The sequence below is a fragment of the Chrysemys picta genome, chromosome 3, assembly GCF_011386835.1.
Source record: "Chrysemys picta bellii isolate R12L10 chromosome 3, ASM1138683v2, whole genome shotgun sequence".
Taxonomy (NCBI): Eukaryota; Metazoa; Chordata; order Testudines; family Emydidae; genus Chrysemys; species Chrysemys picta.
In genome coordinates this window covers 197,308,327-197,322,186 of record NC_088793.1, presented here as the reverse complement: position 1 = coordinate 197,322,186, position 13,860 = coordinate 197,308,327, and the positions used below count along the sequence as shown (strand labels likewise).

Here is a 13,860-nt window from a genome sequence, read left to right as displayed (position 1 = left end):
GATCATTAATGAAGATGTTGAACAAAACCAGGCCCAAGACCAACCCCCAAGGCACTCCACTTGATACCAGCTGCCAACTAGACATGGAGCCGTTGATCACTACCCCTTGAGCCCGATGATCTAGCGAGCTTTCTATCCATTTTATAGTCCATTCATCCAATCTATACGTTTTTAACTTGCTGGCAAGAATACTGTGGGAGACCGTATCAAAAGCTTTGCTAAAGTCAAGGTATATCATGTCCACCGCTTTCCCCATATCCACAGAGCCAGTTATCTCATCAGAGAAGGCAATCAGGTTGGTCAGGCATGACTTGCTTTTGGTGAATCCATGCTGACTGTTCCTGATCACCTTCCTCTCCTCCAAGTGCTTCAAAATGGATTCCTCGAGGACCTGGCTTCATGATTTTTCCAGGGATTAAAGTGAGGCTTGTTCCCCAGATTCTCCTTTTTAAAAGATGGACACTATATTTGCCTTTTTCCAATCGTGCGGGACCTCCCCCGATTGCCACGAGTTTTCAAAGATAATGGCCAATGACTCTGCAATCACATCAGCCAACTCCCTTAGCACCCTTGGATGCATTAGATCTGGACCCATATCTCTGATCACGCTAATAAACTCTCATTTCAGATACAATAGTTAACCCTTGATCTGGAGTAGCTGTAGCCAATGTTAAAACAATTTTAAAATGAAAGCTACACAAACTTTGCCCAAATTTATGACTTTTGCTTAAATTTAGCATTGTAGCAATACAAATAATACAGTAGGGTTGGTATGTATTGATAACCCGTTCTCATTCTGCCCAGTTCATTTGAAGAAACTGAGTAAGCTATTCCTGGCAAAGATCATGTCCAACTCCACAGCTCTGATCCTGCAAACACTTGTGCATTTGCTTAACTTTATGGCTTGTAAGAAATCCCATTGAACAAATACAATGGAGCCCTAATTCTCTCTGGAGCCTCTGGGCACTACTATAATAATGATTCTTTTCTAATTTGGGTAATTACATTCTGCCTTCCTTAAAAATGTGCCATATTGTTGTGTTTGAAAACATCCTTCGTTTTCCCTTCCTATAGGAAAAAGCCCATGGTTGCATAGCATTGTAGGATAAGAATGGCTGCCCTGTTCCACTGCACGGGAGAGTGCATTCCAGTGGCAGGTAAAGTGAGCCCTGTGTATATAACAATGGAAGTGTTTTGGGATCCTGTTAGAGAGCAGATGCTAAATAAATAGAAAGGCTTGTTATTCTTCAAGTGAAGAAAGTGCTAGGAAGACTGAGGTTAAAACCCAGGCCCAGATCCCATGGTAAATGCTGAAGTGAGGAGACTCTTGGGGAGGAAATCTCAGCCAATGGGCCCTGGCATGGATCCTTCCTATGTCATCTTATTGGCAGGGGAAGTTTTGTACCTCCCATGGAAGGACTGTGGGACCTGCTGCCATGCCAGGGTAGAGTTCCCCCGGGATCCTTTGAAGGCAAGAATCTTCCCCAAAGGCCTGTGCCTCTGTGCCTTTTTCGGTTTCCTGGCCGTGAAGTTCCAATGGACCTGCAACTCATACTGCGGCTGCTGTAGTTGGAGTGGGGGAAGGGTAGGTGGGAATAAAACAACACAAACTGGCACAGTGTTATCATCAACTCCTAAGATTGTCAGGGCCAATTTGGGATGCTGTGCATTTCCCCAGCCCTCCCCCTACTACACCCATTCTTCTCCTAGAATTGACTGTCTCAGCAAAGTATTTAAACAGCAGTCCCACTGATTTAAAGTTAAGCATATCTATGCTTAAGTACTTTGCTAGACTGGGGGTAGAGTGCTCAGAATCGTGCAGGATTGAGCCACTAGTGCGAATCCTTGAATCCAGGAAGAGGCAACTGAACATCCTTTCTCCTTCTGCACAGGAGGGTAGAGAGTCGCCCATAAGGAGGGGTCCTCCATTGCCAGATGAACGAAACCATCTAGCCCTGGTTGAAATTAGTATACTCCAAAGAATTTCAAGAAGTGGCTAAAGTACGCAATTGGACTAGAAGAGATTTATAGCAATGCAGGAAAAAGTGCCTCATCCTTGTGTTTGAAAGGAGATGTATTAATTTGAGACTAGCAATAAGACAGATATGTTCTGACACATGCTATTACATCAGCTAATAGCCAATTAGTCTGCTTGCTTTTTCCAGTACATTTGTGAAGGAAAAATAAAATTTTTCAAGATGTGACTTCAGGTTCTCATTTGTTATCATGCTACAGAAGTACTGCAATAAGACTCAACAGTGGCCCCTCACCCACACTACAGAGTGAAAATTCATTAAATAAAAACATTGGGTCTCTAGATGAGGTCCAAATCCAAATCTTTAAGGGGGTCTTAATTATTATTACACTGTTAAAGCTCCAAATGTAGTTGTAACCACATCCTATCCACTGATTAACAACCGTGGCTGTTTTTGTTCATAGCAATTTTTTAATATTTGTAAAAATGTGCTACATTTACAGTTCTGCAAACTGGTGTATTGTACATCCACAAAACAGATGCTAGGAGCATAGACAGAGGCCACACTACCCCAACGATACGCTTTCCGTACTCCCATGGAAGAACGATGGCAAAGACTGAATTTATTGGCTCGCCCATTGACTTAATTACTCCAGTCTCCACGAACGGCGGTAGCTATGGCAGCGGGAGAAGCTATCCTACCGACATAGCACTGTCAACCCTGGCACTTAGGTCGGTGTAACTTTTGTTGTTCACGGGAGTGGCTCATCACACCCCTGAGAGACATAACTTATATGGATGTAAGCTGTAGTGTGTACATAGTCTAAAATAGGTACAGCACTTCACAGATGTAACTCTCAATGACTAGAGTTTGCCAAATAACTATTGATATTGTAGGCTGTTGCACATTAGTTTGTATTGCTTTCTCTATAATCCAATGGCATTGGCTAGGAAATGGTCTTTAGCTAACTTAATCAAGGATGTTTTGTTCAAAGATTTCACTCAACTGAATTCCGCTGCTACTTTCTCTCTTGGATCATTAGCTAAATTTTCTCAAAACTCAATAGGGTAGGTCACCTTCAACAAAGGAGGGATTTCAAATTAAATGGTGGACTGAGACCAAATGACTTTCAGGCAAAATGCATCAAAACAAAGATCCCTAATATAAGACGGTCTGAGAATCTGAATATTCAAGAAAAGCAAATAAGATGCATCGGACTGGACACTGAATACAGCACCATTTATACCATACATTGCTATTTGGTATGGCAAATCTCTCTGGGAAGTTTCCATGTAAATACAGCTGCAAAATACAATCAACCATTTTTTTCAACCATTTTTAAACCCATACCTGTGCCTTTTCAAATTTCTATTTATACATTTTTGTCTACCATGTCTTATTCTGGCTGTTAAATACAGGCTGGGCTTCCCTGCCATCTCTGGACACAAGACTAAAAACAAGAACAGAGTAATATGGTTCAAAATAGCTTACCAAAACTACTACTTCCAAAGAGGAAACACAATACATCTATATGCGCAGGTGATGCAATACAACATACAATTTGATTCCAGCTCCATCAGCACTGCTGACCTTTTAATTTGTTTTCCCAAATCTTTTTAAACCTTTCCTTTATAATAGTTCTGCTGGAGAAATAAGTGGATGGAATGTTTGCTATTCTATCTATCTTAGGGTTTCATATGGCTGCCCACCACCATAGTAACTGGGCACGTTCCATGTAAGATCAGAAATAAGAAGTCCCTAGTGAACTTCATGGAGTATCTGGCACTTCTCCCTTTTCAAAGTTCTTGCTTGGTAAGGCTTTTGTTTTGTTAGATTTTATTAATTCTCATCCTCTCTTTTGAGGGGGATGTTAGGGATTTACTGTGTAAAGAGGGTTTTTGTGGCGTGAGTATCGTTTTGATGGTTTAAAGGCTTTGTTGAAGAGAAAGGTTATAGTTTCTTAAAGATGGTCAGACTCTGAATTTGCCTGATCTCTGGAAATTCGTTACATAGCTCGAGCCCCTGGAAATGCTTTGCCCTATACTCTGAAACCCTTCATCCTGAGCTTTACCATCTGCATTGTCCCGGAGAACAGCAGTTGCAATGGTTGATAGATCAAAATTCTGTCTCTGATGTAATTGCTTTGAAAATGAGGATCAAGGCTTTAAACATGCCCAGGAAGCTGACTGGGAGAAAGTACACGGATCTGAACATAGGCCTGAAGTGCTCATAGATACCTAAGTCGTGGCGAAAGCAGGCAGTCACATTCTGTACCAGATGGACTCTGTTTGCACCATCTTCACATTCAGCTTCGGATACAGTGAATTACAGTAATCCAGCCTGGAAGTAACAAATACATATAGCCAGGTCCTCATCTGGGAAGAAGGGGCTAAATTTTCTAGCAAGCTGGAGGTGACAAAAGGCATTTTTAGAAACTGATACTACCTGGTCATCCAGGATTAATGCATGAAGTGAAAAAGTTTCACACCACTTTGATGAATGGAGGCTGTGCGCCTTTAACGAAAGGTGGAGATAACATCTCCGCTAATTCTCCGTAACATTTCCCCTTTCCAACCAGCATCACTTCTGTTGTGCCTGGGTTCAGTTTGAGCCAGCTGCTCTTCATCCAAAAGCTGATTTTCTTGCAGGCATTCTGACATCTTACAAGCACTGGCGGTTGTGTCAGTTAAATATGAAATATATAGTTGAACATCATCAGCATGCTGGTGGCAGCTGAGTCCATGGCATCTCACTATCTCACCCCGTCATCCCATGTAGATATTGAAGAGGAAAGAGTATGAATCCCTATGGGACTCTCGGGGTGAAGGCGGTCAGGGATCCACAGGATGCGCTAGATTTTAAAGAGCCCCCAGGCAATGCTTTCAAAACAGAGTAGAGTTTATTAGTTAACTGGAACACATTTGCAGTCCTTACGTTAACATAGAGAAATAAATGTTAAGACGTAATCCACCTGGCCAAGCCACTGCCATCAGCCATGCTGCTCTGGACTTAATTTCAGGTTCCCTTTTCCAGTCCCCTGTGAGCACTGTCAAGCCTCTTCCAAAAAACAATTACTTTCAGTCCTTTGGCTTCAGACAGAGCCATGATGAATGGAGCTGCCTGTTGGAGCTTGTCGCTCTTAAGGGTTGATTGTTCAGTCATTGGGGGGTTTTCATTGGCTCTCTGGATCCTCCATTATTTGGAGTTTGTTTCAACCAGTTCTTTAATGACCTGTTCATTCCATCCAGACAGCCAGGTGACACACACACCTCATATCTTCTGTTCTGCCCCAAGAGCAGTCTTAACCCTTTCTCCCCCACCCTACTGGGTAGCAATGCAAAGTACAGAGGCAAAATGAAGCACAATTAGGATTCATAAAATTATTACAGAGAATTCTCACTTTGTCACAAGGGTCTTCAGAGAGGAGGAACCACTCTAAGTTCAGCTGGAGAGAAATGACTGGAGCCACCATAGTGCCTGGCCATCTATTCAGGTTATCAGTATCTTGTAGTACACTGTGCCAAAGACCAGCAGTATGAGCATGGACATCTTGTCTGTATCTATGGCCATGAGATCATTTTGTAGTGCCATTAGAGCTGTGCCTGTTCTGTGCCCTGGTCTGAACCCCGATTATGAGGCATCCAGGTTGTTGGATGATGTCACATTGTTGACGTTTGGTGATTCCTATCTTCTCAATTATTTTGGCCAGGAATATGAAGCTGGGGACAAGATGGTGGTTGGAGAGGTCTTCACGGTCAAATGAAATTAAATAATCATTTTCATTTCTGATTTGACTGTTAAGCACATTTTTAAAACATCAGGAACAGGGTAACATTTTTAAGAGCCCTATCACTCAAACAGCTTTCTTTTAAAATCTTCCTACACCCAGACCTCACTCAAAATAAAGTAAGGAAAGGGAAATGAAAATAGAGCTTAGAATGGATCAAGCCTTCTTAAATTTTAAGTGAGTCCCTACCAAGCAACTTCTTCAGTAATTTCCAGCATTGTGGGAGTGCATACTATTTATTAGCAAATCAATACGTAGAATCCATATGAACCCAAAATAGCTCAGTGTCACAACATTATCTGAATAAAAAGCATAAAAATCCATGTTTTCCCACAATTAATATGAGACACTGAACTTTAGTTTTCCTAGCCAGAATATATGTAGGTATCAGTTGAACACATTTTACTGATATATTGACAATTTTCAAACAAGTTTGACACCTAACTGTGCCATCAACCACTATAATAAAATAAAATAGCATTGCAGTTCATATTTCTTACATTAACTAAATACTTGCGTCTGTATTTTCAGAAGTTTTTTTTTAAATACACAAAAATGCTGGAATGATCCTGTCACAGTGCATTGTTTCTGTACTGTTTTCAATGGTCCTGCAGTTTCAGCCTCATTTTCATTTCTTTTCATTGTTGGTTTAGCCCTTTCCATGTGTTCTACAATTGTCCACCTTCTAACGTAATCTAGAGCCTTGCTGCATACAGTGCAGAACAGCACATTTCACAATGTGAAAGTTGTCCATGCCAAACTCAATGACCTGGTCCTTAGAGGTGATTTTTAACGTTTTCAGCAGCTTTTCACAACCTTAATTACTCACACCTGGAGACTGAAGAGACAATTGAGATGCATTAAAACACAGACCTCTATATACTGTTGAATAACCGCTATATGCAGAAGTGGCTTATTGGAGTATTATTTAGCAATGTAAATTTAAAGCACATTCGGAAATCAACCACAAGAGGGGGAGATTGCACGTACTGAATAAGCGACACTGGTACTTTTCCATCATGCATATTAGATGTGGATTTGTACTTAGAGCACTCATGGCTGATAGCTTCTTCATTTAGCAGCTACCTCCACTTCTGCTGCACGAGTCTGCACTTTCTGCAGGAAATTCTACTATAAATTGTCCTGTTTCCTTTTGATTATTTTGAGTCTATGTCCAGCTGAACATCAGTAAATTGGTCCATGGTGTACACTGAAGTCCTCAATTCTGGTGGGGTTTATTTCTCTTTGCTGACGGCAGGTAGCGAAGCCCTGGCTAGCTCAGATGGCTGGCTCCAAACCATGTATCAAGAGCTTGTTTGCTCTGGGTAAGTTCTGTAGCACCACCTGAGCTGGTCAACAGGTCAAGGTCTATTAATTTGCCCAACCATTCAGTTGAGCTATTTTAGAAGTGAATCTGGAGGCTTTCCAGTAAAGCTGCACAAGTGATCAATAAAATGTAATTTTGGCTCTTCACTTCCAGAACTCCTTTATACAAACTCTTGTGAAATCACCTGTTTTTATTTCCACATTACATTTCTCACTGTACACGTCAGTTTTTAACACTAATTACCTGCAATTGAATATGTGGTTTCTCTCATTTTCTTAATCTGTCTGCATAAAAACTGGTTTTACTAAAAGTTAGTATTTTGACATTGAAGGACCATCTGCTTCAGTGAACATCCATCTGTATTTACTTCATGTGTGCAAGACATTTTGATTGGTTTACTGCTTTTAATAGTTGTTTTAGTGAAATTTTATTTGCATTCTAATTTCTTTTTTTATATATATGGTTAAAATATTTTCGTTGGAGGAGGATTTTTTTGGGACACATGTATTAACCCTTCTGACAAACTAATTTTGTAAACAGGTTCAGACTGTATTCAGTTGGTATGTTTATCTTTATACATACATTGCATAGTGTCAAGTAGCAGGAGCAGCAATTAACTATTTTCATGCACTTACCTCCTTCTGAGTACACTGCTAGTGTTTTTTTGTTTTTTTTCCCAGTCAACCCTTAACATTTTATCAACCAGCTCTGCTACTAAATTTACTATCAATGGGCCTTCTCAAGCAGCTTCTTAACAAGAGTGCAACACTCCTGGCTGTGCTATTCAGGGTTCTCATGCCCAAGCAAAGGGTTAGATAAATATACCAGTAGTTTACAGAAATAGAGCTGCTTAGGGAGGTAGAAGCTCATGAGCTTGTTCACAATTACAGGACCATCTCCAGCCCCACAGTTCTAATGAGTGCTTTATGTTACATTTATGCATTTTTATCAGAGTTGATGCAGCAAAGAGAACTAGAGCAGGATGACACACTGGATGGAATGAGTTCAACGCTTCTGAAAAACAGGCCCTTTGTGCTACCCTTCTATCACACATTTTTCCACTGTTCCACTAGTGGTAGCACTAACATAGCCCTGCTCTGGTGCTTTTAACCGTGTCATATAGGCCTCTTTTGGACATCTGGTCTACACTAGCACTCCTAGCATTGCAACGGTCAGTAGAGTTACACTAACAGCAATGCAACATTGGGAGAAATTTAAGAAAATGCCCAATAGACACAACCTTAAGGTGGCGAAAAATGGATTTTGATACCTAACTTTGGGCATTAAAGTTTGACCTTAATTGTTTCAGTTTCGCTGCTGTACATGAGAATCTCTCCTAAATCAGAGAATTTCACTAAATGTTTCTGTAGTGCTCTGGAATCCTTAGAAGATTATAGAAGTGAAAAGTATTATTAATAAAGTACAATATATTTTTATTAGTTATTTCACAAGTTATCCACATAGCTCTTGACTAAGAAACAAAATTCATCCAACTCATCTTCACTGTCAGTTATATTAAAATTATCTTCATCAGTAACATTGTATTTACAGACTCATGGAGTATTAAAAACACCATTATGAAATTCCAAAGTTTTTTTTAAATCTAAAAATCATATCAGGACCTAAAGTCACAAACACTCGTTTATAAATGTGTCCATTACTATAACTAAGGAAGTTCTTTGTAACCATCTTTAACATTTCTATTAGTTTTAACTGAAATGGTGTTATGAAATAAACAGCTCCAGGTAAATTAATTTTGTCAAACATGCTGTTTGTGAACTATTTTACAAATATACTATTCCAAGGAGGTATTTGTGCGAGGGGGAAAGATGGTATTGCAATCGGTTGTCTATAGTTCACTCCCAAGCCCCAACACTGGCACTAATCCTTCAGAAACCCTTACAGTTTATGGGATTCAACATCCATAAAGTTATTATGAATTTTTCCATTTTACAAGGAGTAGAGACTGGACTGAGGAAAGCCAAACAACTGGATTTTATTTTATTTTCAGTTTCTTTCTGGCTTGAAATTGTTCTGTTTTATTTTTGATAGATTTTATTAGCATTGATAAAGCAGGATCTACAGATTTCTTAGTGATGTTTCCCGTCTTTCCAATCTCATTCTCCTGCATCTGTTTTGCAAGATTCTGCTGCTTTTGTTCTCTTCGGCGAGCTTTCTCCTCCAAAATTTTTTCCACTGCTTTTGTCTTTTTGAAGTTTGGATCAGAAGGATCCAAATTAAACAAGTGAGAAGTATACAGTGCTTGAAACCTTGTATCAGCAACATTCACCTGAAGATAGAAAAGAGAACCTATTTCAGTTAACCTTACTACCAATGAAAAATAATATTGAGAAACAGGACAGAAAATGTAATATACCAGAAAATATTGCAATCCTATTTAAATGACAGAATGTGTACAAGATATAGGCAACACTAATTGCCTAAGTCAGATCTTACTTAAGCTGGAATCTAGACTTTAATATTTAAATTTCAAATGGTAGTTCTCAGAATTTGGTCAGGCTGATTAAATTAAACTACATATTCATGGAGGGTGAATTTCACCTAAGTGTGGCGGATTCCTCTGTCCTTTGCATTGTGTGCAAGGTGGTGTGGGAGAGTCAACATACAGGAGACACACCTGTGCAAAACCTGTATATCACAAAAAGTGGGCCAACGAAGACATTACTTGTTGGTTAAGAATAAGCGAGCAGGGAAAGAGCCAGTGCAAACAGGCCATGAGAAGGGCAATAATCAATATTCCAGCCAAGAGATTGCATGTGATCTTGAAGAGTGAATTCTGTCTCCTTAAATCCCTATACATAGTCTGGTTTTCCTTTCTTTATTAGGGAAATATTGCTTATAATCTAAGCCATGTAAAGTGCACCCAGGTCCTATGGTGATAGGCACATGTACATGTCGGTAACAAATATTCAAAAGCAACATGGACTGATTGAAGTTGTATCCTTGTTTGATCCCAGTATTAGAATACCAGCCTTTTCCTGTGTAGGAGTATTATAAAGAGGTTTATATTCAATTGCACTGTTAAAATGTTGTCAAACCATATTACTGAGGTACAATTCTTACATCAGAATTCCAATCCACTCCTCTTGAAAAAGTAGAGATACTACTAAATTCTATTACATTTCAATACTAGGAATCTGTCTTAGTATTACCTGAAAGTCATCTTCTAACAACTCCTCCTTTTTCATTAGTTGTTTCTTTTTCTTCTTGCTCAGGTTCTGTTGTTCTACAATCTTCTCATAGTTAAAATGTCTTCTGTCATCCTCATCATCATCCATCATAAGCAGTGCCATTTCAGCCTGTTACAATAAGAAGAGCCCATTTACATAACTTTTTGTGGAGTATGGAATACACATGTTCCTTCTGAAACATGAGCACTCAAGATTTCCAGGCTCCAGGGGAACAGTTGTAATTTGTAAACAGATTGCAAGCAATTATAAAACATAGTAATGTTGATTATAATATTAAATATGTCTTCTAAAACGTTTGGAGAACTGAGGAGGAGGAAAACTACAGTACTATTCAATGAGTGTTATACTCAGTAGTACAGCACAGCAGGTAAAGGTTTTATTCTCATTTCCACAAGACTGTTATTTCTATATTCAATTTAGCCTCTTTGTAGGATTGTGACATGGGCTACATTCCACAACCATCTGTGCTTACCTTAAAGCATTTTATTTGTTTTTTAAACTCTCACGTAGCGGATTTTTATTTTTAAATAAAGAACAACCCAGAAAGGTTTCTCTCTAATTAAATATAATCATTGTCACTCATTTTCATCTTCACAGTGACCATATGGTTAAACATTCCACTTACAAGAGTTCAGAGACTTATGTGATCTCAACACTGACATTTATAACATAGAAATGAAAAAAGTTTCAAGACAATTCTTATCTTATGAAAGATAGTTTTTACTTGTGAAAAACCAGATGTTTAAATAGAAAGAAGAAATTAAGTTTGGGGCACACACTAACAAAAGCAAAGAAATTCTGTGATTAAACTCCATCCACACTAATGAGAAATAAAAACCCCAGGCCAGGGCATGAATTCAGGATAGTGCTAAATAACTTTGAATAGTCTAACTTAGCTATTTCTACAAATGGGAAATAACTATTTAAGCATAACATTAGTTAAAAGAAAAAGAAAAACTAACTTTTACTGGAGTGGAATAACTAAGCCTTTAGGGAACAAAAAATGTCTGATAATTTCCTTTCCGCTAGCAGTATGTCTCACAGTTCTTGACATCTGGGTCAGGATGGATAAAAAAAACAAATCAGTGATTTATTTATTTTTGGGAGGAAAATGGTTAAAAAAAAAAGCAGGTTTTTATTTAAATCTGATTTTTAATTTGTTATTTAAGTTACAAGTTTTCCTCAAAAATAAACCTGATTAAAATGAAATCTGAATGTAATACAAAATATGTTAAGGCCTAAGCTTATTACAATCTCTTAAAACATTTAAATAAATATGCTGAATCCATGAGCCGCTATCAAAAACTTTAGTTAAAGGCGGTTTTTTTATATAAAGAAAACTAAGGGGAAATCATCTAGCTTTGAAGTAAAGCTTTATAATTATGGAACAATAGATCTTGTACTGTGTTAAGGCCGTGATCCTCTGGGAAATCCAGGGGCTTTGCTACGGGGTGCAAGAGACTGGCAAAGTCATCATAGGCATTGGGACCCACTTTCTGATTCCATGAGACACCATCGTGTATCTCATTAGGATTATCCACTGAGCCCACCTGGGCATACTCCTATTGTATAGTGGTTCACTTTTCAAATTATGAATATTTACGATTTCACCCGTCATTCACTATTTTCTAACATACTAAAAATGTACAGTTAACACGAATCTGAAAATATTCAACTATGTAATTGCTTAAATAAATGTGTATAATTACAGCGTGCCCTCCTGGGTAGCAAAAAAGATGTACCAAATCTAGTTTAAAGGCTCTATATTTATTTGTAAATCAACATGTTTTAGTGGGTATATCAACCAGCGAGAATGCATCTCTCTTTAAAAAAAAAAAAAAAACTAAATTGAAAACGTTATTAAAATCAATTATTTAAATTGAAGATTTCCACTTGGTGTTTTAAATTGCCTTGATTTAAATTAGGGCTGTCAATCGCAGTTAACTCACGCAATTAAAACAAAGAATTAATCGCCATTAATCACACTGTTAAATAATGGAATACCAACTGAAATTTATTAAATATTTTTGGATGTTCTACATTTTCAAATATATAGATTTAAATTACAACACAGAATACAAAGTGTACAGTGCTCACTTTATATTTTTTTATTACAAATATTGCAATGTAAAAATGATAAAAGAAATAGTATTTTTCAATTCGCCTCATACAAGTACTGTAGTGCAATCCCTTTATCATGAAAGTGCAACTTACAACTGTAGATTTTTTTTTGGTACATAACTGCACACAAAAACAAAACAATGTAAAACTTTACAGCCTACAAACCCACTCAGTCCTACTTCTTGTTCAGCCAATCGCTCAGACAAACAAGTTTGTTGATATTTACGGGAGATACTGCTGTCTGCTTCTTATTTACAATGTCACCTGAAAGTGAGAACAGGCGTTCGCATGGCACTTTTGTAACTGGCGTTGCAAGGTACTTACATGCCAGATGTGCTAAAACTTCGTATGCCCCTTCATGCTTCGGCCACCATTCCAGAGGGCATGCTTCCAGGCTTATGATGCTCGTTAAAAAAATAATGCATTAATTAAATTTCTGACTGAACTCCCTGGGGGAGAATTGAATTGTATGTCTCCTGTTCTGTTTTACCCGCATTCTGCCATATATTTCATGTTCGAGCAGTCTCAGATGATGATCCAGCACATGTTTGTTTTAAGAATGCTTTCACTGCAGATTTGACAAAATGCAAAGAAGGTACCAATGTGAGATTTCTAAAAATAGCTGCAGCACTCGACCCAAGTTTTAAGAATCTGAAGTGCCATCCAAAATCTGAGAGGGACAAGGTGTGTACCAAGCTTTCAGAAGACTTAAAAGAGCAGCACTCTCATGCGGAAACTACAGAACCTGTACCACCAAAAAGGAAAATCAACCTTCTGCTGGTGGCATGCGACTCAGATGATGAAAATGAACATGTGTCGGTTCTGCTCTGGATCATTATCGAGCAGAACCCACCATCAGCATGGACGCATGTCCTCTGGAATGGTGGTTGAAGCATATGAAAGGACATACGAATCTTTAATGCATCTGGCATGTAAATATCTTGCGACACTGGCTACAACATGCAAACACCTGTTCTCACTTTCAGGTGACATTGTAAACAAGAAGTGGGCAACATTATCTTCTGCAAATGTAAACGAACTTGTCTGTCTGAGCAATTGCTGAATAAAAAGTAGGACTGAGTGGTCTTGTAGGCTCTAAAGCAGTGCTTCTCAAAATCGGGCTGACGCTTGTTCAGGGAAAGCCCCTGGCGGTCCAGGCCAGTTTGTTTACTTGCCACGTCCGCAGGTTCGGCCGATAGTGGCTCCCTCTGGCCGTGGTTCACTAGCACATCCCTCACCCCACACCACTTCCCGCAGCCCCCACTGGCCTAGAGAGGCGAACCGCGGCCAGTGGGAGCCGCGATCAGCCGAACCGTGGCGGCCCGACTTTGAGAAGCACTGATCTAAAGTTTTAGATTGTTTTACTTTCGAATGCAGGATTTTTTGTACATAATTCGACATTTGTCAGTTCAACTTTCATGATAAAGAGATTGCACT

At 38.8% G+C, this 13,860-nt stretch overlaps 1 protein-coding gene and 1 long non-coding RNA gene across 3 annotated transcripts in view; one reads left to right on the top strand and one right to left on the bottom strand.

The window, feature by feature from the left end:
* LOC103306515 (uncharacterized) overlaps positions 1 to 12,022 on the top strand; it is a 35,712-nt gene extending 23,690 nt beyond the window's left edge. The window contains exons 2-3 of the long non-coding RNA XR_509484.4: positions 1,075 to 1,157; positions 1,893 to 12,022. This is a non-coding gene — a long non-coding RNA (uncharacterized LOC103306515). The remainder of the gene's footprint in view (positions 1 to 1,074; positions 1,158 to 1,892) is intronic.
* The window catches only part of ESF1 (ESF1 nucleolar pre-rRNA processing protein homolog), a 63,434-nt gene continuing 58,080 nt past the window's right edge, over positions 8,507 to 13,860 (bottom strand). For both annotated transcript variants that reach the window (XM_008173612.4, XM_008173614.3), the window contains 2 exons: positions 10,264 to 10,410; positions 8,507 to 9,380 (listed from right to left, as the gene is read on the bottom strand). In XM_008173612.4, coding sequence (XP_008171834.2) covers positions 9,087 to 9,380; positions 10,264 to 10,410 — 441 coding nt within the window. In that variant the 3' untranslated portion in view covers positions 8,507 to 9,086. The remainder of the gene's footprint in view (positions 9,381 to 10,263; positions 10,411 to 13,860) is intronic.